The sequence below is a fragment of the Lepidochelys olivacea genome (assembly GCF_965140295.1).
Source record: "Lepidochelys olivacea isolate rLepOli2 genome assembly, chromosome: 24".
Taxonomy (NCBI): domain Eukaryota; kingdom Metazoa; phylum Chordata; order Testudines; family Cheloniidae; genus Lepidochelys; species Lepidochelys olivacea.
In genome coordinates this window covers 8822444-8849270 of record NC_140434.1, presented here as the reverse complement: position 1 = coordinate 8849270, position 26827 = coordinate 8822444, and the positions used below count along the sequence as shown (strand labels likewise).

Below are 26827 nucleotides of genomic sequence, written 5' to 3'. Positions count from 1 at the left end.
CTCTCAAACCCCACCCCCTTACTAAACGGCCCAGCCAGGGATCGCTGAAACGCAGCTGGCTCTGGGGTGGGGCGTGGCCACAGTCTGGCAACGCTAGGCATCCTGTGTCCAATGAAAACTGCGGAGGGGTTGTGGGGGACAGCGGGAGATAAGACAGCTGAGCATCATTAGCCAAAAACCAGCCGAACGGTGGGGGGGAATCTGCCGAGTGGAGCTGGACCGGAGCAGATTCACCAGCACCTGCCCCAGCCCCTCCAGAACAGGAGCCAGAATAATCCCCCGATGGCTCCAAGCAGCTATAGGGAGGCCTGGAGATGAAGCAGTGAGATTTCCACGAAGGAAAGGGACGGGGCTTCCCCCCCCAACCTCATCGGGTACCTTGATCTTGCTCCCGGCTGTGGTGGGGCGCCCTTTCTTCTCTGCGTTTATGTTCTCAGGAAAGAGGTCTTGGATGAAGGGGCTAAGGTGGGCAGAGAGGGAAATTAAGTCAGTGCCCTGTGGGGTGGGGAGGTTTGGGGAGGGACTGGGATATGGAGCCTTTTGCCCTCTCCGTCACCAGCTGGAGGCCAGCACAGGAGCAACCCAGCATGGGACGAGTTTGTTGGGCCCCAGCTCAGCTCCAAGGGGATAATCGTCCACAGCACAAAACCCACTATGCTGTTCAGCCATCTCCACAGCAGCCTAGGCAGAGGGGCCAGGGACTCCCCCCCCACACACACACCAAGGACCACCTCCAGGGCAGGGTTATTGTAACGGATACATAACCCAAAGCAATGAAAACGTTTAGCTCGTATCAGTGCCATGTCCTAAAGCAGCAGAGCCAGGGATAGAACCCAGGCGTCCTGGCTCCCAACCCTCCGCACTCGAACCACTTGCCCCCACTGCCCTCCCAGAGCTGGGAACAGAACCCAGGAGTCCGGACTCCCAGGCCCCCCTTGCTCTAACCACTGCCCTGCACTGCCCTCCCGACCCAGGGAAGTGGCACTCACAGCTCACTGCTCTGCATCAGCTCGATGAGGTCGGTGAAGAGCACGTCGCGGTTTCGCTCACAGAATCCCTCCACGTCGTAGGAGACCTGCGGGCCGGCGAGCCGGGGTCTCAGGCAGCGGCCCAGGGAACAGCCTGGAGCCGGCATGCTGGGGGGGCTCCCTCACACAGCCTCCCCATCACAGAGCCCATGTCCACCGTCCCCCCCAGAGGGGCCTGGCCTGGAGCCAGGCCAGCCTCGGCCAGGGAGCGCCAAACTGGGCCAGGGGGACAGGACACGCCAAAGGCCTAGAATACGCAGCTACTGGGGCGAAGCACCAGGTCCTCACCCCCCTCCAATCCCACTCCCCAACTATGACAGCCCCCCCGCAACCCTGACCCCCTTTACCCTCCAACCCAGCCTCCCCTTCCACCCTAATCCACCCGCCCAGCCTCCCCCAGCACCCCCATATACCCCCCCACCTTAATTTACCCTACCAGCACCCCCACATCCCCCTCCCTGACCCCCCTATTCTACCCTGTCCCCAGCACCCCCTCCCTCTCCTTTTCCCCTCTACCCTAATGTATCCCTCCCCCACCCCACCCCATCGCCCTCCCCAGGACCCCCCCCGCGCTGACCTTGCCGGCGTAGTGGTGGATGATGAAGCCCTTGTTCCAGCTGTTGAAGTGCTGGTGGGTGCCCACGGCCATCTGCAGCTTCTGCAGCAGGCTCTGGTCGGCGCCCTCGCCCTTGGCGTGCATGGTGGCACACACATCGTCCAGGATGCTCATGAGCCCCGGTGGGTTCTGGGGGGGGGTTGGGGGGGACGACACCAGATCGCTGAGCCAGGAGGGGGGCGCCGCTTCCCAGCCCCTCCCGCTCCCAACGCAGGCCTGCAGGAGAGCCAGCATCTCCTCCCGGGCAGCTCTGGCGCTGCAATGAGGCAGGGTTTGGGGCTCGGTGCGGGGTCCCCCACAGCACTGAACAGACCCCGATTAAGGGAGAGGAACTGGGGGTACCCTTGGCTCCGGGGAGATCCCAATTAAGGGGCAGCTGGAGGGGGTCCCCCACATTGCTGGGAGCCCCTGATTAAGAAGGGGACTAGGAGAGGTCACCAGGCAGAGCCCAGGTCACAGGGGACACCCTGATTAAAGGGGGATCTGGGGGGGCAGAGCCCCCCACCAAGCTCAGATAGGGGCAGGGGCAGTTATGGGGATCCAGGTTCCGTGGGGATCAGAGACTCAAGTCGGCAGGGGTCCCAGGCTTGGGGGAGGGGGTCACACAGGTTGTCTTCCCCCCCAGGCCGGAGGTGTTTGGAAGGGGGGAGCCCGGCCGCTCGCTCACCACTTTGCTCTCGATCAGGTCACAGACGATTTTGTTGTTGAAATAATCGATGGGGTTCCAGCGAATCCCTTCCTGGATGTACTCCTCCTGGCGGGGGGGGACGGGAGGGAGACTGTTGTGAGGAGGGGCTGGGATCGAGGCAGCCCCAGATCTTGTGTGGGAGCAAGAGTTGGGCTCTGCCCGTGTCCGAACTCCGGGGGGGGACGACCCCCAGCTGCAGGTCAGCCACAGGTGGTGGTAGTTGTGGGGGCCGGCCACCGCAGGCAGATACGAGCGCTTAGACTGCACAGCCCACAGAGGTTCCAACTCGGGCGGGGGCTGCGCCGTGCCACCGAAGGGCCCAGTAGGCAACAGGCGGGAAGGGAAACTGAGGCACAAAGAGGGGAAGGATCTTGCCCAGGGTCAATGGCAGAGCTGGGAACAGCACCCAGGGCCCTGGGCCCCAGCCCAGTGCCTCGTCCACTGGGCCACGCTGCCTCGCAACCCCATTGGCTGAGCTCCTCCACCCACCCCACATCAGCTCCTCCCTCTGCCCCTCATCTGTCCCCTCCCCCACCCCCTCATCTGTCCCCCATCTGTCCCCTCTCCCACCCCACCCCCTGCTCCTCCCCCACCCCATCCCCCCCTTATCCAACCCCTGACTCTCATCTGCCCCCACCCCCACCCCACTACCTGTTCCTCCCCCTGCCCCCTCCCTTTACCCTCCTCATCCCCTGCCCCTCACCTGCTCTGCCTTGAGCGTGAGCTCGATGAAAATCTGTTGCAGCTTCTCATTCACAAAGTTGATGCAGAATTGCTCAAAGCCGTTTTTCTGCGCGGGGGTGAGGGGGGGAGAGAGACAGACCCGTCAGGCACCCGGGGTCCCCGCTGGGCAGGGCTGTGCTGGCATGGAGGGGCAGAGCGTCACCAAAAGGGGCTCTGGCTCGCTCAGAGCAGCGGAAGGGAGTGTCAGAGAGAGCTGAGACAGGCCGAGGCCCTGGAGCAGCCACGGGGCATCCTTGGCACCCAGCTCACGTGCTGTTTGTCACCTCCCCCCGGCCCCCAGCCCCCGAGGGAGAAGGGGTTTGCAAATGGCTGGTGGAGCGGGGATCCCAAAGTGTTTCTCCTCTTCTGCTGGCCCTAGCCCCCTAATGCTGGGGAGCCAGGTGGGGACCTAGGAACCCGAAAGCCCAGGAAGGTCTCTCTCGTGCCCCTGCCCCGCGGTACCTGGAAGATCTCGAAGCCGTATATGTCCAGCACCCCAACGTTATACTCCTCGTAGTCCTTCTGCATCGCTTTGTTGACAGCCTGGGGGCAGAGCAGAGAAAGGCGGGGGTGGGAATTCAGGGTCTTGCCTGGAAAATTAGAGGCCAAAACTCCAGCCCCCCCGTGTGTGGTGGGGTGACAGAGACCTGGAAGGGTCACCGGATACCAGGCCACCAGAGAGAGGTGGGGCCCGGCAGCTGAGCTGGGGGGCCAGGGCTGGGGCCCCCGGGGCGGGTGACTCACGTCCACCAGGTAGTCAAAGAGCCGGGAGTAGAGCGCCTTGGCGAGGGCGTCCCGGGTGAAGCTGGCCTGCTCGGCGTTGAGCGTCACGTCGATCACCTCCGACTTGCCGCCCCACCGGCTGTCCATCTTGCGGCTGGTCAGCTTCTCCTTGAGCCGGCCCTGGTCGACGCCCAGGAGGTAGGAGGGGAAAGCCAGGACTGGGGAGGGCGAGGATAAGGGGGGAGGGTATCAGGGGCAACACCCCAACCCCGTCTGCCTCTCAGCATGGCTCCCCCGCTTTCTCCCCAACCCCGGCTGCTGGATTCGCCTCCCCTCACCCCGCCTGCCTTCAAGGTGGGTGGGGTATCGGCCTCCTCGGCGCCCGCACATCCAGAGGGGCCGGTGGAGCCGTATCCCCATGGGACCCTCCTCCCCAGAGGGAGAGGATGGGAGCGGGGAAGGAAACAGGAGAAGGTGGGGCCCCCCAAAGGATGGAGGCAGATCCATGGGGCACACAAGCCAGGCCCCACCCCAGCATCAGGTGCCTGACCGACCCCCCCACTCCAGATCCACTCTGAGCCAGATCCTGACAGGGACGCCCCAACCCCAAGCCAGGCCCCGAAGGGGGCTCCCCCCAGGCCCCGAGCCAGGCTGTGACACCCCACCAGACGCCAATGCAGGCCCTGATGGGGACCCCCCTACACCCATCCCTGAGCCAGGCCTGACGGACCCCCCCACTCCAGATCCACTCTGAGCCAGATCCCAATAGGGACCCCCATCCCGGTGCCCCCTGCCCCCCACTCACAGTCCTCGCTCTCCACGGCGGCGTAGTTGCCCTCCTCCCGGAAGCTGATGTTGCCCAGGTGAAGGATCCCGGCCACGATCTGCAGCACCAGGGTCTGCTCCTCCCCGGAGAGCCCCACCACCTCCATGGCCGCCTGGGGACCAGGAGCAGGGGGAGGTGTCAGGCTGGGAATGGGGGCCGGGCGCGGCGGGGGGATGGGAGCTCAGGGGCCCAGGATGGGGGTTGGGGGATGGGGAACAGCTGGGGTTTGGGGCTCTATGGTGGCAGAAGTGGGGGGCAGCAAGATGTGGGTTAGGGGATGAGGCACTGAGATGGAGGAGCACCAGGAAGAGGTTGGGGGCACTGTGATGGGGGTGGCGGGGGGGGGGAGCAGGAAGTGGGTTGGGGGATGGGGGCACTAGGATGGAGGGGCACCAGGAAGAGGTTGGGGGCACTGTGATGGGGTGGCGGGGGGGGGAGCAGGAAGTGGGTTGGGGGATGGGGGCACTAGGATGGAGGGGCACCAGGAAGAGGTTGGGGGCACAGTAATGGGGGTGGCGGGGGGGGAGCAGGAAGTGGGTTAGGGGATGAGGCACTGAGATGGAGGAGCACCAGGAAGAGGTTGGGGGCACTGTGATGGGGGTAGCGGGGGGGAGCAGGAAGTGGGTTGGGGGATGGGGGCGCTGAGATGGAGGGGCACCAGGAAGAGGTTGGGGGCACTGTGATGGGGGTGTTGGGGGGGGAGCAGGAAGTGGGTTGGGGGATGGGGGTACTGAGATGGAGGGGCACCAGGAAGAGGTTGGGGGCACTGTGATGGGGGTGTTGGGGGGGAGCAGGAAGTGGGTTGGGGGATGGGGGCACTAGGATGGAGGGGCACCAGGAAGAGGTTGGGGGCACTGTGATGGGGGTGTTGGGGGGGAGCAGGAAGTGGGTTGGGGGATGGGGGCACTAGGATGGAGGAGCACCAGGAAGAGGTTGGGGGCACTGTGATGGGGGTAGCGGGGGGGGGAGCAGGAAGTGGGTTGGGGGATGGGGGCGCTGAGATGGAGGAGCACCAGGAAGAGGTTGGGGGCACTGTGATGGGGGTAGCGGGGGGGAGCAGGAAGTGGGTTGGGGGATTGGGGGCACTAGGATGGAGGGGCACCAGGAAGAGGTTGGGGGCACTGTGATGGGGGTGGCGGGGGGGGGAGCAGGAAGTGGGCTGGGGGATGGGGGCGCTGAGATGGAGGGGCACCAGGAAGAGGTTGGGGGCACTGTGATGGGGGTGTTGGGGGGGAGCAGGAAGTGGGTTGGGGGATGGGGGCACTGAGATGGAGGGGCACCAGGAAGAGGTTGGGGGCACTGTGATGGGGGTGTTGGGGGGGAGCAGGAAGTGGGTTGGGGGATGAGGGCAGCAGGATGGGGGGGGCTGGGGACACCATGGGGGGACGTGAGCTCCTTGCACCGCTCTGGCTGTGTAAACCCCCGCTCGCCCCGTACCAGTGTCTCGTGGAACTCCTGCCGGTCGTTCATGTCGTCCACCTTGTAGATCGCCGACTGGTTGAGGTAGTAATAATAATCCGGGTTGGTGATACCCAGGTTCTCCCGCTGCTCCGGGGAGGCTCCCTCCAGCAGCTGGGCAGGGAGAGAGGACAGAGGCCGGAGGGGTCACGTGTTGGTTGGCGGGGGGGGGGGGGAGGCCGCGCAGCACAGACCCTGCCCCCCCACGCACCTGGTAGTAGACGTGGAAGCTCCTCTCGCCGGGGTTCTGGCTCACTACCCGCGACTTCTCCAGCAGGAAGTTGGAGATCTTGCCCCCGTCGGGCTCCCCGCCACGGCTGAACTGGATCTCGAAGTACTTGCCCTGGGGCGGGAGGGGAGGCCAGGTGAGCCGGACCCCCTGGCTAGGTCCCCACAGCAGAGACACCACCCCCAGAGCACCCCCCACCCGGGAGCCTAATGACAGCAATGCCCCATGCGGCAAAGAGTTCATCTGGCCTCCTCCCTCGCTGAGCAGGATCCGGTGGTCAAGCCAACTCCTGGGAGCCAGGACTCCTGGGTTCTGTCCCCAGCTCTGGGAGGGCAGTGGGGGCTAGTGGTTAGAGTGTGGCGGGGGAAGAGCCAGAACTCCTGGGTTCAATTCCCAGCTCTGGGAGGGCAGTGGGATCTAGTGGGTTGGGGGAGGCTGGGAGCCAGGACTCCTGGGTTCTGTTCCAGAAGAGGAGTGGGGGCCAGTGGTTTAGAGTGGGGGGTCTGGGAGTCAGGATTCCTGGGTTCTGTCCCCAGCTCTGGGAGGGGAGTGGGGTCTAGCGGCTTTTGCAGGAGGAAACTGGGAGCCCGCTGGGCTCCACTCCCAGCTCTGCCACGGACGCATTGCAACAGGTCCCTTTCCCTCTCTGTGCCTCAGTTCCCCCATCATAAAGTGCAGCGAATGGCACTAAGCTGCAGGGAGGGGTTGCGAGGCTGCGCGGGTTAGTGGCTGTGAAGCGCTCAGCGATGGCCGGCTGCAGGGGGCAGGCTGTCTGCCAGGCCCCGGCAGGCGCTGCCGAACGCCCCAGTCAGGAGGCACTGGCGAAGCCCAGGCACTTACGAAGCGGCTGGAGTTGTTGTTGCGTACGGTCTTGGCATTTCCAAAGGCCTCCAGGAGCGGGTTGGATTTCAGGATGATGTCCTTGACGTGCTGGGGGGGAAGCAGAGTGCTCGGTAGATGAGGCCGTCGGCTCCGGCCCTCCGGGAACCCCCAGCCCAACGGCTCCCAGCCAGCCCAGGCTCCCGGATCCCCACTGCTTCCCCCCGCCCTGTCACGCCCTGTGGCACCTGCACTTTGGGGCCCCCGCCGGACACCTTGGAGATGTAGCTCATGATGAATTTGGCCGCCACGGTCTTGCCAGCACCACTCTCCCCGCTGCAAGAGAGAAGGGTGAACGCCGGCTTCTCCGCCCCGCCAGGGAGGACACCCCACCCTAGCCCGGTCCCTTCTGGAGGTCAGGGAGCCTGGGAGGAGAAGCTGGTTGGTTGCATCTACGTTTTCCTGTCCTGCTCAAAGCCAGACAGTGACTCTCCTTTAAAGGAGGCAGGATGGCCCAGTGGTCAGGGCACCAGTCTCGAACTCGGGCTCAGCTCTCTGCTCCATCAGTCTCTTAGCTTCTCTCAGTTCCTCAGATGCCCGTCTGTAGCCTGCAGGGAACAGTCCTGCCCCACGGGGGGGTTACTAGGATAAATACGGTAACAACTGGGGGGTGCTCAGGTACTCTGGTAACAAGGCAGAGACAGAGCTTCCTCCCCGAATATGGGCGAGGAGGGTGGGTGTTGGGACCCGCCCCAGCAGGCATCAGCTCCTGTCTGGCGTCCATACCCACCCTGCAGGAACTGCAGGACCGTGCCTCAATTTCCCCATCAGTAAAATGTAGAGACCGACACTAGGTTGTCATGGGGGGAGGAGGGGGCTTTCCCAGCAGTCTCTGCCATTGCGCTGGAGGGCTACAGCCAGCCAGACACAGAGCCATGCCACGCTGGCACCCCCCCGTGTGTGACCTGGCCGTCAGACCTTAGAACTAGAACTTGGCACATGCCAAGATGTGGACCCTGCTTCTGCCCCCCTCCCCTTCTGGGCTCCAGATGTGGACCCTGCTTCTGCCCCCTCCCCCCCCTTGCCCTAGTGGATTCTGCCCCTCTTCTCGGCTCTGCCCTACCTGATGATGACGCACTGGTTCTCCCCGTCGATCAGCATGTTGCGGTACATGTTATCGGCCAGGGCATAGATGTGGGGCGGGTTCTCGTACTGGGCCTGCAACCAACACACAGGCAGGAGACTCGGTTATTCCACCGTGCAGGACAATTGTACACAGGGAGGTGGAAGGGGAGGAGACAGGGCTAGGCTGAAACCCCCTTCAACTCATCACACTGGTGAGCCAAGCCAGGAGGCGACCCCAGCTCTCTAGTTATTTGTCTTGGGTGGCACTGGGGGGCCCCCGTTGCGGTGGGTAGGCTGTACAAACACAGTGAACACAGTTCCTGCCCCAAAGAACTTACAGTCCATGTCAGAGCACCAGGGACCTTTGGTTCCCATCGTTCCACCCACTCTGGTGAGCGCTTGGCAAACAAAACGCACAAGAGACTTGCTAAGGGCTTAAGGGACACAGTGACCTCGAAATGACACAGGGCTTAGGGGGCAGAGGACGAGGTCTCCCAAATCATGCTATCCCGTTGCCTTCCTCCCAAGAATCTCAAAACACTTCACAGACATTAATTAACCCTCGCAGGGATGGTAGATCAGTGCCACCCCTATTTCACAGATGGGGAAACTGAGGCTCGGCACGGGGAAATGACTTGCGCAAGGTCAGCGGCTGAGCTGGGAAGAGAACCCAGGAGTCTTGTGTCAGCCTCCCTGCACATCCCTTGGCCAGCCTAGACCCCTGCGTCCCTGGAAACAGCCTTGTTGGGAACTAGTGGGCTGATCTAGCCAGCTCTCCCCGGGCCTCTCGCAAAGCCGTTGGTTAGATCTCCTTCTCAGCGCCTTCACAGCTACGCCGGGGGATAGCGCCTGCCTCGGATCCGTCCACAGATCTCAAGCCCCGAGCCGCACCCTTGGAGAGGAGATGCCAGCAGATCAGGAGCGTGGCGGGCGCACGGTCCCCTTGCAGGGGCTCAGCACTCTGCTGTGAACGCCGCGGCAATGGGGCCCAGCCCACAACGGCTCTTAGGACAGTAACAAGGCTGCAGGGTTTTCAGGAGGGGAATCGGGAACTGCAGTGAACATAGGGCGGCTGCCGCTGAAACAGCAAAGAAATTGGAGCACCGGACGCCTCTTTGGGATCTAGCTAGGACACCAAGCAGGGAAGGTCTCTGCACCTGCCACTAGGGGGCAGGCTGGGAGCAAGGCAGCTCCCATGGGGAGGGGAGATGGGGTGCTGCAGGCATCGGCGGATCCAGTTGCTGATCTCACCTTGGGAGCGGGGCGTGGATCACACATGCCCCCTCGGCATCCCGGCAGCAGGGCAGGGCTCCCAGCTGGAAATTCCTGCCTGGGTGACTCACCAGCTTCAGGAATTATCTTCCCCTCCCAAGGGCAGAAGGGGCCTTTCCCAGCCGGGATTCACTCCCGGGGCTCCTTGTGGGTCACCCCGCTGCATGCACCCCCTCGCAGGCCAGGCACTGATGGGGAAACCCTTCTTCAAACTACAGCCAACCCTTTTAGCCAACCCAGGATTAACCAACGTTTTCACTCAGCATGTGCCCGGGGATCTGCCTGGAGCCTGCTCCAGGAGACACCAGAGCTGGGCGGCCCTGGGCTGGCTGCTGAAGAGTGGCGTCCTATCAGAAATCTCGTCCCCCCGGAGGTACTTACAGACGGAGATCATATTGTGATCCTTTTCTTTGGTAAACTAAATAGATTAACTCCCTCCCTAGAAGGCAGGTTTTCTAGATATTGAATAATTCTTCTAGCTGTTTTCTGAACTTTCTCCTATTTGCCAACAGCCAGTTGGAAGTGTGGGCCCCAGAACTGGACACAGTAATGGTCTCCCACATGCGCTATATGCCCATTTACCCAGACTGCCACATTACCCCCCTCCCTTCCTTGTCCCCCAGAATGAGATACAAGATACACTCACGCTGTGGGACAAGGGCAGGATCCGGACAATGTGAAGGTCTGGATAACAGGGCAGAGATCCACAGCTGTGGGGGAGGCCAGCCTGATGCTGAATGGCTCCTGCCATCTCCATGATCTGAATCAAATCCATGTCCCCACACCCTGCTATTTGATAATTATCCTGCATAGAGGTACCCCTGCTCCCACTCGACAGCCCCTGCTGCAGGGAGGGGGTCACAGGGAAACTGGAACCCCCGGTGGGATGTTTTGGAGGCCGTTTCCCCACTTACTCCCCGGCCCGCCCCGGCCTGCCATTACTCACGGCTCCCTGGTACATGTCAATCTCGCGATCGGTGAAGTAGGGCAGCTGTTTGAAAGGGTTGACGGAGATGAGGACCGGTCCGATGTACGTCTGGGGTTTCCGAGATAAGGATCGACCAGCGACAATAGGAAGCGGAAGGAGCAATGGAAAAGAACCCAGCGTTCTTCAGAACCCGATCCAGAGCCACCAGTCCCACACAGCCCACCCCGTATTTAAAGGACCACACACGGTTACTACATAAAATCACAATCACCCCCCCATCGAATCTGCAAAACAGCAGACACACGGACATTGCTACCTGCCGGTAAATTGTGCACCATGTCTCTTTCTAGGGTAATAGCCTACTACCTCTTACCAGCTAACAGAATTCCCCCTTTCACTCAAGTGGTGGAGGGACATGCTGTGGTGGGTTCAGTCCCACACAAGGGGTCATTACAACCTCACAGCAACCCGTGCATTATAAACTCCCCATCAGGCAGATGTACCTGACAAGCAAGAGCCCCTGCATTTACAATTAAACTCCCTACCTGGCCATTAATAAAAGCACCCAGGATTATTCAACATACAGAAGAAATTTGCAGCATCTCTGTTACTCATCCCCATCAATGCAGGTTGATCACCCCACACCCTTCCACTCCACTTTCCTCCTTTGGAGCAGTGAGATCGGCTCCCAATTTGCGTTTGCTCCTAGTCAGTTTCATTATCCAGTCCCCAGGCTCAAGACTGTGGTGTGTGTTTGTGGCACAGCGGAAACTAAGAGGTCCAGCAGGAAGGGGACTAAGGAGAGACCTGGATCCAGGCTGAGATTAGGAGTAGAGCTGGATGGAAAGTTTTCGACCAGTTTTCATCGGAAAACACCATCTACTCAAAATTGAAGGGTTTTTTTTTGCACAGTCATCTCAATTTCCATTAAGTCCCATTTGGGGGGAGGGATAGCTCAGTGGTTTGAGCATTGGCCTGCTAAACCCAGGGTTGTGAGTTCAATCCTTGAGGGGGCCATTTGGGATCTGGGGCAAAAATTGGGGATTGGTCCTGCTTTGAACAGGGGGTTGGACTAGATGACCTCCTGAGGTCCCTTCCAACCCTGATATTCTATGATTCTGTGAAGTCTCATGAAAAAAATTGGAAAATGTTTCAAAAATCTCAAACCTGTCTGGACATTTTCAGAAAAGTTCCAATTTTTCATTTCAGAATGACAGTCGAGTTTGAAATTTTCTCTATTTTATCTTTAAAAAGTAAAAGGGTCAAAACCGACATGAAACATTTTCATTGACCCCAAATGATTTTTTTTTCCTTCAGAATTTCGTTTTGCAGATTTTTTTGAAATTTTGGCTTTTCATCGTAATTCGGGATGAAACAAAACCCTGAAACCTCCAAATTTTTCATGAGACAGAAAATCTGTTTTCCAACCAGCTCTAATTAGGGGATTCTCTGAGTAAAATACTGAATTTGGTCCCGTCCATCCATCAAGGCAGCACGGATTAGGGATAGTTTCTGGATAAGCACTCAGGATGCCTGAGTTCTATTTCTGTCTCTACAGCCCTACTGGGTGACTTCGGGCATTTACATTCCTGTTCTGTGACTCAGTTTCCCCTCCCCACCTTTTGTCTATCATGCCTATTCAAACTATGAGCTCTCCTGGGCAGGGACTGTCTCTCACTCTGTGGCTCTGCCTGGGCCCAGCCCAACAGGGCTCTGATCTCACTGGGGCCGCTACCAAGAGACAAATTATACTAATAATCCGTCACGATACTGATACGATCATTAAAAGCATCTCACTGATGCCTGAGACCCCTAGATTGCTCCATGTGTTATCCTGGCAATGGGCTGACCCAGAACCAGCCAATCCTGGGGGAGCTGGGGCTTGACCCCCACCCCCATTTCCCAATTATCCCCATGCAGTTTTGCAAACTGCTGTCCCTTTGGGCCAGGGAGCAATCGGCATTCCCCCCACCCCGAGTTCCTGGCGTCGCCCTCCCTTCTTCCAGCCTGGCCCGGCCAGGATACGAAGATGTAATCATCCAGGAAGCGCTTCTTGAGGTTCTCCACGATGGCATCCTCGCTGATCTTGGCCAGCAGCACCATGTCGTCCACCCCGCTGTGCTTGACATTCTGCGCCTGCCAATGGTAGCGCTCCTTGCTGCCCTGCGCGGGGAGGGGAACACAACGGGACAGGTCACAGGACTGGCAAAGCTCAGGCCGGGGGGGGGGGGGGCGGGGGAAGCCAGTGCTCAGCAAACACGGTGCCCTCGGCTGCCTCTGTCGGGTTCCGCTCCAGACAGGGAGGGGATGGCTTCGGGCTGCTAAGCTGGTGGTTTGGGCCATGAGAGTCTGGCACCAGGTTGGCAATCAGGGGATCTAGGTTCATGGACAGCCTGGGAGAGTCACATGATCTCTCTGGGCCTTGGTTTCCCATCCATAAAACATGGATCCCCTTCCCCGGCTTCGTCTGTCTCAATCATGGGCTCTGCGGGACAGGAACGGTCTCTGTGTCTGTGCAGCGCCTGGCCCAGTGGAGCCCCAATCTCATCTGGGTCTTCTATTCTCTGTATTACGGTAGCGCCAGGGCACCCCAGTCACAGACCAGAAACCCACTGTGCTAGGCCCAGTACATTACTTATTAGGTGTATTACGGTAGCCCCTAGGAGCCAATCATGGACCAGGATCCCATGGTGCTAGGCACTGTACATTATTTATTAGGTGTATTACGGTAACACTTAGGAGCCCCAGTCATGAACCAGGACGGCATGGCACTAGGCGTTCTATGTTATTTATTAGGTGTATTACCGTTGCGCCTAGGAGCTGAGTCATAGACCAGGACCACAGAGTGCTAGGCGCTGTACAAACACAGACCGGACTGTCCCTGCCCCAAAGGCTGTGCAGTGTAGATGCTATCATGAAAGTCAAAGCCTTGTCTGGTCTCCATGAGTACTCAAGACCCCTGGCCCTTTGCCGTTTTCCCAGGGCCCTAAGGCCAAACTCCTCTGCTTCATCCTACGTGACTGGCCGTGCTCCACCCTAGAAGAGGCTGCATGATGCCCGGGTGTCTGTAGCTTATAGAGAGACATGCAGGACGACGACGTTACAAAGACCGAGAGGATGTAAAGCTATGATCAGCCTCTGCCTTAGCACCAAGGCACGACCTGCGTGTGTGTGTGTGTGTGTGTCTCTCTCTCTCACACACACAAAAATTTATCTCGTTTTAGCAAGACTTTGGGGTCTCGCCCTCCATCCGGCGCCAACAAAGAACTCCGCTCTCTCTTTTCCTTCTTCTGGCCAGGAATTCCCATCGTCTTGCCAGCCCCAGGGGTTCAAAAACCAGGAGCTGAGCCCACAAAAATCATGAGATTGGCTTTAAAATAATGAGATTTAATAAACAAAGAAATGCTGGGCCATGTTTTCTGAGCCTTTAGAGAGTTTTGCTTCCAAGTTTTTCTGCATAAGCACGGGGGCCAGAAACCTGCCTTTAGAAAAGAAATAAATTAAAGCTCAGATTCTCAAGCGCTCGTATGACTCCAGGAGCCGGGACTTGAAGAAAAACTAACCATATATTGCAATACGCATGGTAAAATGGCAAAAGTTGGCAACCCTGCAAGTGCTGTATCCCGAACTTGGTGCATGGCTCTGGGCAAGTCACCCCCCTCTCCCTCCATGGGTGTGCCTCAGTTTCCCCACCTATACCATAGCAAAGGTGCTACTGACCCTCCTTTGCAGAGGCTGCTGCAGCCCTGCCAGGTGTTGTTAACAACCCGAGTGCAGCATGAGGGTTTGACTTTCCCCTCTCTGCCAATCTCCATTATTAATCGACAGAGACGCTTTGCCCTTGATTTCAGCTGGGAGAGAAACTGACCAAGACGGATGGAAACAGAATCCTCCTGGCAGTGCAAACTGCTCACAACCTAGTGGTTTTGCCCAGTGGGCGGGGAAGGCTGGGATGTAGGGTAGTGGCAAAGGGAACCGCAATTCTTGCCCCCCTGGGTTAACAGCTGGGAGGAGCCGGAGTACCCCAGGATGAGATGCGAGGGAGGGGGGAAGAGAGAGTGAGCGTGTGTGTGTGTGTGTTGTTTGGGCTATGTGTGCGCACACGACTGCCCCCCACAAAAACAGACAACCCACAATCCACTTCTCCCCCCCACACTTCCTCGCTGCATCAGCACAGAAGATGGGTGGCTCTGCCCTGCCCCCTCCCCAGGCCGGGTGACTGTGATCAAACCCCCCATCCCCGCTCTGAGCCAGCGAGGAAACTTCAGACAGGCTCCTGGCTGTTGCCAAGCGCTCCGTCCCCCGGCCCACTCAGACAATGCGAGCGGCCAGTTGCTATGCGACCGATGCCGGTGGCACTCGCGGAGGGAAGGGATGGCAGCGAGAGGAGGGGCAGCGCGGGGGGAACGCTGCAGAGGCTCTGGTCAAGGCTAGGACGATGCTCTCCTTGCGGGTGCTTGACCGGGCCACCCCGGCCTGCATGGAGCAGGGTCAGACAGCCGGGCATGATCGCTGCTTGCTACTCTGATCATAGCTGTGGTGCTGCCGGCCCTCCCGCAGTATTGCGGGGGGGGGACGGGGGTTAATTCAATCCCCAGCTCCCCGAGTCACGTGAGATTCTGTTTCCTTTAAGAAAACCCAAGTTTCTTATTTGTCCCCCATCTCCATAGCATCTAAACACCTCACACTCTTCAGTGTGTCTACCCTCCCAGCCCCCCAGGAGGCAGGGCAGCGCGCTTATCCCCATTGTACAGAGGGGAAGACTGTGGCACAAAGTGACTGATTCACGGTTAGTCAGTGACAGAGCAAGGCATTGAACCCAGGACTCCTGAGGCCGAGGCTGGCAGCCGAACCACGGAGCCCTCCCACCTCCCTGTGGAAAGCTTGGCACGAGGCCTGAAGGCTCAAGCAGCTGGCGGCAAATAAAAAGAAACCCAACGTTTATTTTTATTTTTATTTTTTTAAATCTGCAGAACCTTTACAGCCAATCTGGTGATTTGCGGGGAGCGACCCCTGGTGCATGATCCCTTGGGAGTGACCCCTGCCTCGTTCTCCCCATGTGCTGTCCCAGGTCTAGAGCATGCGGAGTAAATAGGGGGAACAAATATGACCTATTTGGATGGTGGCAGGGCCCATGGGCGCTCGGTGCCAGCCAAAGGGGGAGCAGACAGAGAGGCCCTGCCGCAGATACCACAAACCGAGAGCTCGTCAGGGGGAGGGGATATAAACCCTTGGGGGCACTGGCCAAGCACTAGTTCCGCTCTGCCCCAAAGGCCGGGATGGGTCTCAAGGCCAAGCTGGGCCGGGGCACAGAAAGCGTCTAAGGCGGATAAGACTTGAACGCAGGGCAGGGCTGGGAGCGGACGCGATTAGCTTCGCTCTCCCACGGGGAGGACAGCGTGCAGCAGTCCAAAGTTGGGGGACCCCTGCCCTAATTAAAGGGGGGGTTGGAAAAGTCGCCCCGGGGTGGGCTAGCCCGGCACTGCGGGGTTCCTCTGAGCCAGCTGGTGCCAGTCGCCACCAGAGGGGGGGAGACTGGGCTGGGTGGAGCTGTGGGCCAACAGTGCCTGGGTTTGCTCTGCTCTTGTCCTAAATTTAAGGGGTCAGCTCGTTGGGGCAGGGAGCAGCCCCGTTCCGATCCCAGCCCGGATGGGGCCAGGGCAGGCAGGGCCCTCCCAGGGTGGTCTGAGCTCAGAGAGCTGCTCAGAACACTTGCTGCCCCAGGACGGATTTTGCTCCTCAATCCAGAGCACCCCAGCTTCCCCGAGCGGCAGCATATGCCTGGCATGTGGGCAGGGCTGGTGGAAGGGCCTTCGTGCCCACGGAGTGGGGCAGGTAGCTGGTGAGACCCCAGGGCTAGCGACTGTACCTAGTGATGTCAGCCCTACCACCCCTTTGCCGCATAACGAGCCCGTGGCCTGGCCACCGGTGGGTAGGACGCTTAGGTGACAGCATACCAGCCTCCCCAAGTGAGGAGGGTGTCTCAGGCCGGGCCCACCCCCTTGGGCAATCTGGAGCTCTGGCCATGTTAAGTCTGAGCAGGCCTGTGAGAAGGGAAGTGCTATTGCCAGGCTGCCAAGGGGGAAACTGAGGCATGCAGGAAGGAAGTGACTCACTTGCACGAGGTTCTAATGCGAGTCAGTGGCAGAGCCAGGAAAAGAACTACGGGCCCTTATTCTCAGCTCAGCGTTCTAACCACTCAACCACACTTCCTACCCACAGGCAGGAAATGAACCCAGGAGTCCTGATTTCCAGACCCCCAGCCTCCACCACCAGACCCCTCACCCTCAAAGCAGGGACTAGACTTCAAGGAGTCCTGCCTCCCTGTCCCTCCCTGCTCTAACCACTAAACCACGCTGCATTCCTACTGCCTCACCCTTTTCAGCGTCTCCACACCCTCAGCCCAGAGCCAGCCCCGTATCATATGGTTGTGAAACTGCCTTCTCCAGTGGCGTTATTCATTAACCCGAGCTGGGCGTGTGGGCAAGATCCCAGATCGGCTCAGGAAAACTCCCAGGAGAACTTCACTGCACTCCAAGGAATGCATCACGTGCTACCCTGAACGTCCCACAGCGTCCCTGAAATCCAGAGCGGCTCCACGCCTCACGTCCACACAGCCGCGAATGCAAGCCTGCCAACCCGGGGACGCAACGCCGAGAAGGGCTCAGCCGCAATAGCACCTCGCTTCAGCCTCTGCGGGTTACTAACCCCAGCAAAACCCCACACCTTGGGGAGGTCCTACAACAGGGCCAATCCCACTACAAGGATTAACGAAAGGCAGCATGGTCCAGTGAGTAGAGTGCAGGGCTGGGCCTCAGGACACCTGGGTTCTGTTCCTGACTCTGGCCTGCTGGGTGATTTTGGGCAAGTCCCACCTGTGCTCTGTGCCTCTGTTTCCCCTTCCACCCTGTGTCTGTCTGGAACTATTTGTCATCTTGCTGCTGTAGCGCCTAGAAGCCATGGTGCCAGGGACTGTACAGACTTTCCCTGTCCCAAAGGGTTTAGAACCTAAACACATCTGTGCGATCTCAGTTGGGAGTGGGGTGTGCAGCACCTGGCACGATGGGGGGCAGGGAGGGTATGACCGAATTTTGGTTGGGGTTTGTGCATGAGCATCAAGGGGCCCCAATCTCAGTTGGGGGGAGGGGGTCTCTGCAGGGTCCCACATAATGAGGGCCCTGATCTTGGCTGGGGGAGGGAAGGCTGTGCAGACCCTGGCCTGACAGGGGCCCCCCGATCTCAGTTGGGGTCCACACAGGGCCCGGCCCGACTGACGTGGAGGGGGGCCCCTGATTTCAGTTAGGGTCTGCGCAGGGCCCGGTCCGATGGGGGGGCCCGATCTCACTTAGGGTCTGCGCAGGGCCCGGCCCGACAGGGGGGGCCCGATCTCACTTAGGGTCTGCACAGGGCCCGGCGCGACGGGGGGGGGCCCGATCTCACTTAGGGTCTGCGCAGGGCCCGGCGCGACAGGGTGGAGGCCCGATCTCACTTAGGGTCTGCGCAGGGCCCGGCCCAATGAGGAGTCCCCCAATCTCAATCCGGACATTCACATGCTACCATAATCCATGTCACAAGCCACGTGGCCGTTTGTGACAGTCACGTGCCGCTCCCTTTCCGAACCTGACACGCTCGACGTCACGGGACGCGCTCACCCCGCTGCAGGCAGGGACATGCAAAGGGTGCCCCGGTGGCAGGGCTGTCGGAGGGGGAACCAGGCAGGCTTTGGAAGAGCAGCGGGATTTCGCTGGCACAGGACTAGCCACGGCAATTCACGCCCGGCTCACGGAGACGGAGCTGCCCCCGCTAGCCAGCAAGGGCAGCGTGAGAGCGAGGAACCGGGGGCCGGGACAAACGCATCCATTGTTTGAGGCACTGGGCTCGCTATGGGCAGCGTTATCCCCGCATGGCCGGGCACTGCCCGAGCCAGGATCTTGGCAGCTCTGGGGTACAGCACGTCATCTCGGCCGGGGGGGGCTGAAAGCCAGGCCTCTGCTACCAGGCCAAGGTTTGCCCCAGCTCATGTATGTAATAATGGCCCCACCCAGACCCATCAGTTCGCTGTGCGTGGGGGTGGAGGGGTTTAGGGCAAGATCTGGCCCCCTGAGTGCCCCCTCAGGGCACCCACCCACATTCCCATCCTCCCATTATACATGCACACCCCCACTCCCAGCAGGCATGACCCCAGTGCCCCCCCTAGCAGACACATGCTCCTGCCCCTTCCAATGCACGGTCATGCCCACACACGCCCGCCCCCCCTGCCCCCCCCCAGCTCCTCCAGCACATGGCGCGGCGTCCCCACAAACACAGCACCAGACCCAGCCGGCTCTGCCACACCCGCCCCCCAGCTAACAGGGGGCCAGGGCTGCCCCCAAAGGGCCCAGCCGGGAGGAAGGGGGGATCCCTCCATCAGGCCCGGGAGGCTGCAGCTAAGCATAGCCCCGGCAGGAGGAACTGGGCTGAATCACGGCCCCGGGCCAGACATTTCGGTGTGGGAGGCTGCTGGCATGTGGCTCCACAGGCCTGATCCTGCCCCAGGGGCCCCGGCCTGGTGGGGCCTACAGGGCTCCCCCGGCTGCACAAAGACCGGGGAAGGGAGCAGGATGAAGGATGAACCAGCCTGGTGCAGCTGGGGGGCGGGGGCAGGAATTGATGGTCAGGCTGGAGGCAAGGAGCCTGATCCTGTGGCGCTGTGAAACACGCCCCTCCCTGATCTTAGCAGAGATGCCCCTCCCCCACAGCGCCCCACAACCCCCTCCCCACACTGCCACACCACCCCCTTACACCACAGCACCCCGCAACCCCCTCCCCACGCCGCCCCACACAGCACCTACCCCCTCCCCATGCCACCCGTGACCCCCTTCCCCACACCGCCCCCTTCTCCAAAGCACCCCAGGGAGACAGGCTCCTCTGTGAGGAGCTAGGGACCAGCAACATCACTGACGGGCCTGGCTTGGTCTGAGGCTCTCAAATTGCCTCACCACGCCAGGTAGAGAAACCGAGGCCCAGGGACTGCCCACCCCTCAGGTCACAGTGACAGATTGGGGAAAAAAAACCCAGGAGTCCTGGCTCCCAGCCCCCTGCTCTATCCCCATTCCCCTCCCATCCCCACTCCGGGCTCTAATCAGCAGAGATGACTGTCGCACACACGCATTAATCACACTCTATTAATAGATTCCCAGTGACCTGCTGGGCGCAGCCGCCTATCAGAGCAGAGCCGCACCACGGACGGCTTGGAGGGGAAGCCTGTTCCACACACAGGATTGAAGCCAGCAGGGTCCATGCTCACCATCCACCCCAGTGGGTCTCAGCCATGACCACAGGCCCTGGTAGCCAGCATCCTGCTGGGACCCCCCACCACCTGGGAAGAGCAGAGTGGTTGTGCTCCCCCCAGTCACAGCCTGCAGATGGAGACCCCGTGCCAACCCCAGTCAGTGACCCCCGCACCCGACCAGCGCTTGCTGGCCCTGAAAGGTGGGGTGGGGCTGCCCCAATCCCATGCTGCTGGCTAGAACCAGTGCCGGGCACCCCATCAACCCGCAGCTTCCCCCTGCCGAGCGGGGAGTCTCTTTGGGGTGGGGGGGCAGGGAGGGAAGTTACCAGCACAGAGACTGCAGCCCCGTCAGCATTTGGGGGATGGGAAGTGGGGGCAGCAGAGAGGAACTGCCAGGATCTAAAACCCCATCACAGAGGAGGCCGGCCATGCTGGTCTGGGCATTGTGCCCACGATGCCCCTCCCTCAGTGCCTCAGCAGGTCCACCGAACCCCACCCCACCCCCTGCCCCAGGGGTGAGAAGCGGCTGTACCCCTCCCCCCAGGCTGGACAGCCACACCCCCCGGGCAGCAGAGATGCTCTCTACAGAACGTTTTAAGCACCACCAAAAATTCAAACCTCTGCCACACACGAGAGCCGCCGTCTACGCAGGCTCTGCAATAAGTCCAAGCACCTTAAGGAAAGGTTTGAAAACTGTGCAGCTCTGAGGGGTCTGGCTCCTGGAGCCAGGGCCACGAGCAGCAGGCCGGGCCGGGGATGGGCTTGCTTGACCGAAACCTCCTTACACAGGAGTGCAGCCAGGGCCTGTCATGACAGTGTCCTGAAGGAACAGGACACTCCTGGATCCAAGCTGGGAAACGGCAGTGTTGCCACCTCTCACTAGCTGGTACTCTTAGCCAAGCTCCAGCTGCTGGAGTCACATGAATACAGGAGAGACTCTGCTCAAAATTAGAAGGAAAGAACATGTTTCCCACCCTCATGGTCATGGAGAAAAGCTTAAAAACCCAGCCTGAGTGTAACCCTAAAACCTCAAAAACTTTATAACCACCACCACCCATATGTGGTCAGTCGGTTTGTTTTACTCCAGATTTTCGTGCACATGTGGTTGATGAGGAGCAGAACTAGCTCCTCCTGTTTGCTACAAAATTACCCAGGCAAGAACCCAGTAAAACATCATTGAACAGGTAGGCTAATTAATCTGTTCAACAGATTCCCAAGGGACAGGGTGGATTCTCCAGCACTTAGAGTCACTGATATTGAGACTGGACATTTCTTTCCAAAAGATGGACTGTAGGTCAACCACCAGATATGGGCTGAATGCAGGGATCTTTAGGTATTTTTGTCTACATGGGGGAACTTGACTGGCATAGCTATTCCAGAGTAACTCCCCCATGTAGACAAACTATTTCAGAATAAAAGTGATTGTACTCAGAAATAATTACTCCACTTTGTGAGTAATTATTCTGGAATAGAGCATTCACATGTAAGCTCTTGTGGAATTGCTACACCCATCAATTTCCTCATGGAGACAAGGACGAAGGGAGAGTCCCTGGCTTGTTTTACGCAGGAGGCCAGATCAGATGATCAGAACGGCACCTTTTGGTGTTTTAAAAACAAAATAAATCTATTCAACACCGACAGTGCAGCCCCGGGCCTGCAATTCAGGTCGATGCCCGGTGCAACGGGAACCCCAGCCCAATTCGACACAAAGAGCTCCCCCAAATCCCTTTGCAAACCCATCTGTAATGCACTCTCTCACCACTGCCCTCAGAAACCAAAGCAGCCATTAAAACAAAGCCCAGCCCATGCCAGGGGGAGGGAATGGCTAAGCCATTTAAGCATCAGGTTCAAAACAACCCCTTCTCCTAGCACAGTCCTGTTATGGGAACCCTGAGCTGGGATCTGAACACCATCCTCCTTCCCAGGAGCTCAGGGGCCCTGGGACTCACCGCGCCAGGTGCTGTACTAACATTTCTAAAGTGCCTCTCACCTAAGTGCCACACAAAAGCTCCCAGGTGTTTTTTATGAGCTCCAGTAAAGTCAGTGACACTCAGAGCCCCTCCTTCCAGCCTGCGCTCTGGCAGAAATTCCAGCTACACCATCAGGGGAAACAGGTGCCTTTCAGGGGCTCCCGGGGCAACCTGGCCAGGAATAACACCCCCATCTTCCAAGCCCCTTAACATACACACACCCCTTAAAAACATCACCATCTCCTGTCTAAACTCCTCCGGGACACCTAGCATCAGCTTAAATGTCCATTGTAAGGCCCCGATCCTGCAAAAGGATCTGGACAGGCTGGGGTGGGGGGGGGGGCGCTCAGGGGTCACCCAGTGCAGAGATCCAAGAGCAGGATCAAGGGCCCAAACCTTCACAAAGGGAAAGGCGTAAATATTCAGGGCAGAACTCAGACAGGGCCGTAAGCACCCCGATTAGACAGAGAAAGTGTGGGGACTACACAGGCAGCTGGCTGGGGTCTGGCAATATTCTCCCTGCGCTCTATAGCGATGCAACAAGGATTTGGCCCTTTTAAGAAGTCTAGCTCGGAAAAGCAAAACCAACCCTCCCAGAAGGTGCAGAGGTTCCGGCAGAGAAGAGAAGTCGGAGGAAAGAGAGAGTGAGGCGAGAAGGAAAGTTTCAGAGGAGCAGCCGTCTTAGTCTGTATCCGCAAAAAGAAAAGGAGGACTTGTAGCACCTTGGAGACTAACTTATTTGAGCAAAAGCTTTCGTGGGCTACAGCTCCCTTCATCGAAGGTTTCTTGGGAATCCCAATCAGGCCAAGGAGGATCCTTCGCAGCCCCAGAGGCTACTTCTGGCCCAGCTTCTTTCTATCCCATTTGCAAGGTGATTCATGGCAGCTGCTGCTCACAGGGGCGGCGGGGGGCGGGGGGGAATGGGGATTTAAGATGCAAAAAAAAACACCCCACCCTCCCTCCAAACGTCCCATTAGCTAATAATTAAACTGGGGAACGCCGGGGACGGGACCTTTATGGGATTTGCAGCGGGGGGGGTTGGATCTTAAAGGGACTGAAGCGTCTCCAGGGGGAGCAGGAAACTCACCATGGCTGGATCGCGGTGACTCTTCCCCACGTCCTACCTCCGCCCTGGGTGGCTCAGCAGGGACCCATGGCTGGCGCCGGCTCTGGGGCGGCTCGTCCTGTCCTGCAGCAGCTCGGCACGTCCCCGGGGGCGGCGGGCGCCCCAGAGCAGAGCCTCTCCCGGGGGAAGGCAGCAGGAGAGGAGCCGGGCTGGGCAGAGATGGAAGGCGGGGGCGGGGGCAGGTACAGGCAGGTGAACGCCGGGAGTCTGGCTGGCTGCACGGAGCGCTCCCGGGCAGGGCAAGGCGGGGGGGGGAGGGGCAGGGAGGAGCGCGCACAGGCGCCCCCTGCTGGAGCGGAAAGGCAGCTGCGCGCAGCGGAGGGCTCCCTCCTCGTCGCTCCTGGCCCCTGCTGGGAGAAAGGGGAACTGCAGGGTTTGGAAACAGCGGACTTGGGAAATAGACCAGAGGTGGGTGGGAGGCTGTCTACACAGCAACGCGAGCCCGAGCTGCCAACTCAGGCTTGAGCCTAACTCCCCTTCCATTTTCACCCTGACCCCCCACGAGGTGGGAGGTCCGAGCCGGAGTCAATCCGGGACCCAGGGTTCAAGACTTCATCCCTTAGGGTATGGCGATGCTGCAATAAAACACCCCCAGCTGACTCATGTCAGCTGACTCAGGGTCACGGGCTGCAGGGCTATAAAACAGCAGAGTATATGTTGGGGCTTGGGCTGGGACCCTTGCGAAGGTCTCAACCCCTCTGCAATGCAGCCCAGGGTTCGTAGAACTCGAGGTAGCAGACCCTGGGTTTGTTAATTGAGGGTCTACACTCGTTTGTAACCCCAGGTTCGGATCCGTTGAACCTTGGGGCCCCAAGAGAGGGCTCTATCATCTACGCTGTGTGATGGGGGCCTGAGTCCAACCCCCATATCCCAGACCTCCTAGCTCCTTCCCAAAATGTGGCCACTCTAGTGCATTGTTCGTGGTGCACCGCAGGAAAACCTGACTCCCGAGGACAAAGGAAGTCAGCCCGTGGGATACTTTTGGCAGCCTCCCAGAGCATGAGTTCAGTGGGGCTGCATCGCCACTGCAAAACAATAACGCTTGACTCAGGCTGGGACCCTTCACCCCCATGGGGTCCTGAGACCTTGTGTCTGAGGCCTGGCTTAGTGTGATTTGTGTGTAGACAGAAAGGAGGGTTAGGCTGGAGCCTGAGAGCAAACTCTGGGCTTACACTGCAGTGTAGACTTACCCTTAGTTCAGTGCTGCAAGGGGCCTTTTTTCCCCCCTTGCGTGCGCTGGTGTTCAAGAGTCTGATGCTGCAGGATCAGCTAGTTCAGAACTTCTGCAGCCTTGGGGAGGGGAGAAGGGGGGAGTGTCTTCTTTTCCAGTCTAGATTTTTCAACATCTAAATTAAACAAACATCTAAAGTCAGCGAGCATTCCCTCCTCTTGCAGGCATGTGCATTTAAAGTTGCGGCTTTTAGCGCAGCACTGAACGCTGAAGAAATCTCCCTGCCAACTGGGGAACCTTTAAGGCAGTTTTACACCTAGGGCTTAGGAGACATCCCTGCTTTGCCACAGACATCCCAGGTGACCTTGGGTAAATCACTTAGCCTCTCGGTGCCTCAGTTCCCCATCTGTACAATGCGGATAATAGCACTGCCCTGCCTCACAGGGGTGTCACGAGGATGAGTACATTCAAAGACTGAAGTGTTTTGAGATGTACTTATGAACAATACCTAAGAGTTAGGTATTCTTATTTTGCTTTGCTAGTCGGTGGAAATCACTGGTTGAGCCACTGGCAAAGTTAAATTGACGGCCAAGTTAAACTTGGAAGTTTTCAATTTTCAGTGGTAAATATCCACACTCATCAGTTTCTCCCTCACCACAGCCAGAGATGGGGGGAAATTCCTCTGTTAATAAATGACATTTTTCAAAGAAGAAATATTTTAAAATGTTTCACCTGGTGTGTCTGCTGTCCATTTTACCTGAAAGTTAATGATTATGATCAAAGATCTGTAGGTAGCTGAATCTTGCATTCTGCAATCATAATTTGAATATTAATGATAATTGTATTGATTTATAACTACATGAATTGCAAATGGACTATGATTATGTTTATATATAGGCATGATCATCATTTATTATCATTCTAGTACATACAATATATTGTATATACTCTAATTTATAACTGCATTATTACATTGCACTAATATTACATTTATATTAGAATTTCCATATTAATAGATGATCAAATGGGGCCTTCCTGGCCATGAGGGACTTGGGTGGGGCCGACAGACTAAGATTGGTTCCCTCCCCACACCCCGGACACCGGGGGTGAAGACTTGCTGCACAGCTGATTGGCCTTTGTTTAAATAAACCAGACCCCCGAAGGGGCTCCGTTCGCTACATAAGAACTTCACTGAACTTACTGAAAGTCCATTGGGGGGGACAGAGACTCAGCACCAGGCCACCAGGGGGTGTGCAGGGCAACAGGGAGAGCTCCCGGGGTGAGTGTCCATACTATTACAAGTCCCTTCCGGCCTCTATCTCAGACTCTGGTGTGCTTGTCCAGCACAGCGGCTTTCCAGAACACTTCCCCTTTCTTACGATTCTCCACTCCCCACATCCAATTCTGTGCAGACCAAGCCGAAGCCGCTCGGCCACTGGAGAACTGAGCTTCACGCCAGTTTAAAAACTGCAGAGTATGCCGCTGCCAGGTAGAAGGTACCTGGTAGAAGGAACCTGGGCAGCAGCCCCACACACTACTAATCAAACCCTCCAGTTTCACAGCTCCCAGCCTGGGGGCCAGGCACATGGGAATGGGATACAGAGCCTTTCAAATGCAGGGTCAAATGCAGCCCAGGATGGGGAGTCAGAGGATGGGAGTCAAGATCCCAAACTCTGCTACTGACACGCCTGACTGAGGAAGTCTCCTCTCCTGGAGCCTCTGTCTCTTCCTCAAGGAGGTAGGAATGAGGGTGCTCTTATGGAAAGCAGAGAGCTCCAGCTGGCAGAGGTTATTTGTGACTTCATCAGTCCCATCAGACAGGTGTTTGGGAGCTCCGTGGACACATGCTGGCACAACGCGGCCTCCTTGTCTACACCCTTACTGGAACTGCCCTGCAGCGACTGACAAACCGGTCTCAGAACGTTGAGGTGGGGTTCTTCTCCGAAAGGCCTCGCTGGGCTCCCGGCTCAATGCCTCCAACTCCATCACCTACATGCTCAACAATCCACCTTGAGATCCAAATGGGAAGCGGGGCTCATTCTTTCACCTGCATCATCCCCGGTAACGATAGTTCTGCAGGCAGAGCTCAGGGACACCCGTGCATCCTCATGACTGTTAGAAGCTCCTTCAGTGAGACCTGTCTCACCCTGTGACTGCCAGTGGTGTGGCACAGGCGTTAGCGATTCAACCTCAGTCAACCATTCTGTTAATGATGCATGAGGGGGAACAGAACCCAACTCTCACTCCGCCATAGCTGAGCTAGCTTGGTAGGGCTGCTAACTCAAGTAAAATCTCATTCCCATCACTAGCTGATCTGACTCCAATACCCACCAGGAGAAAATCTACCAGGTAAGGTTGGGACATATTTAGACATTTCCATTCCCCGAGTCTAATTCCAGCACCTTAAGCACAAGACCATCCTTCTGCTCTGCCACTGACTCACTGCATGACCTTCATCAAGTCATATCAGGGTGCCTCAGTTTCCCCACATGTAAAATGAGGATAATGCTCATTCACCTGTGTGTAGTGCTTGGAAATCCTCTAATGAGGATTAGTATTCAAAGGAGGTTTAAAAAACTAGATCTGTCCTGAAACCCACGGTTAAGTTCAAGATCTGCCCCCAGTGATCCTTCGGGGTCAAACTCTACCTACATGCATTTAATCTGTTTTATGCAAGCCTAGGGGTGTGACAGAAAGAGGCAGGCTTGGAATACGTAGGAAACACAAAGCAATCTTTCCCACCAGAGCTTTCCCCTTTAAGCTTTTTCTTAATTGCTGACGGCTTAACGAGACGCAATCAACAATTTCTGCACCAGCTTTTCTGTTTTTTTAAAAAAGGACATTTTATTAGAAA

General features: G+C 58.2%; 1 protein-coding gene across 1 annotated transcript in view; it reads right to left on the bottom strand.

Moving 5' to 3' along the window:
- Nucleotides 1-23035, bottom strand: part of LOC311512713 (unconventional myosin-Ie-like) — a 34047-nt gene extending 11012 nt beyond the window's left edge. The window contains exons 1-16 of the mRNA XM_084614044.1: nucleotides 22764-23035; nucleotides 12461-12598; nucleotides 10454-10543; nucleotides 8234-8328; nucleotides 7359-7446; nucleotides 7132-7221; nucleotides 6274-6405; nucleotides 6042-6176; nucleotides 4584-4716; nucleotides 3800-3996; nucleotides 3518-3598; nucleotides 3036-3122; nucleotides 2312-2398; nucleotides 1606-1773; nucleotides 990-1075; nucleotides 379-460 (exon numbers count right to left, since the gene is read on the bottom strand). Of these exons, the coding sequence (XP_084470170.1) occupies nucleotides 379-460; nucleotides 990-1075; nucleotides 1606-1773; nucleotides 2312-2398; nucleotides 3036-3122; nucleotides 3518-3598; nucleotides 3800-3996; nucleotides 4584-4716; nucleotides 6042-6176; nucleotides 6274-6405; nucleotides 7132-7221; nucleotides 7359-7446; nucleotides 8234-8328; nucleotides 10454-10543; nucleotides 12461-12598; nucleotides 22764-22766 (1692 nt within the window). The 5' untranslated portion in view covers nucleotides 22767-23035. The remainder of the gene's footprint in view (nucleotides 1-378; nucleotides 461-989; nucleotides 1076-1605; nucleotides 1774-2311; nucleotides 2399-3035; nucleotides 3123-3517; nucleotides 3599-3799; nucleotides 3997-4583; nucleotides 4717-6041; nucleotides 6177-6273; nucleotides 6406-7131; nucleotides 7222-7358; nucleotides 7447-8233; nucleotides 8329-10453; nucleotides 10544-12460; nucleotides 12599-22763) is intronic.
- Between the last annotated feature and the right edge of the window lie 3792 nt (nucleotides 23036-26827).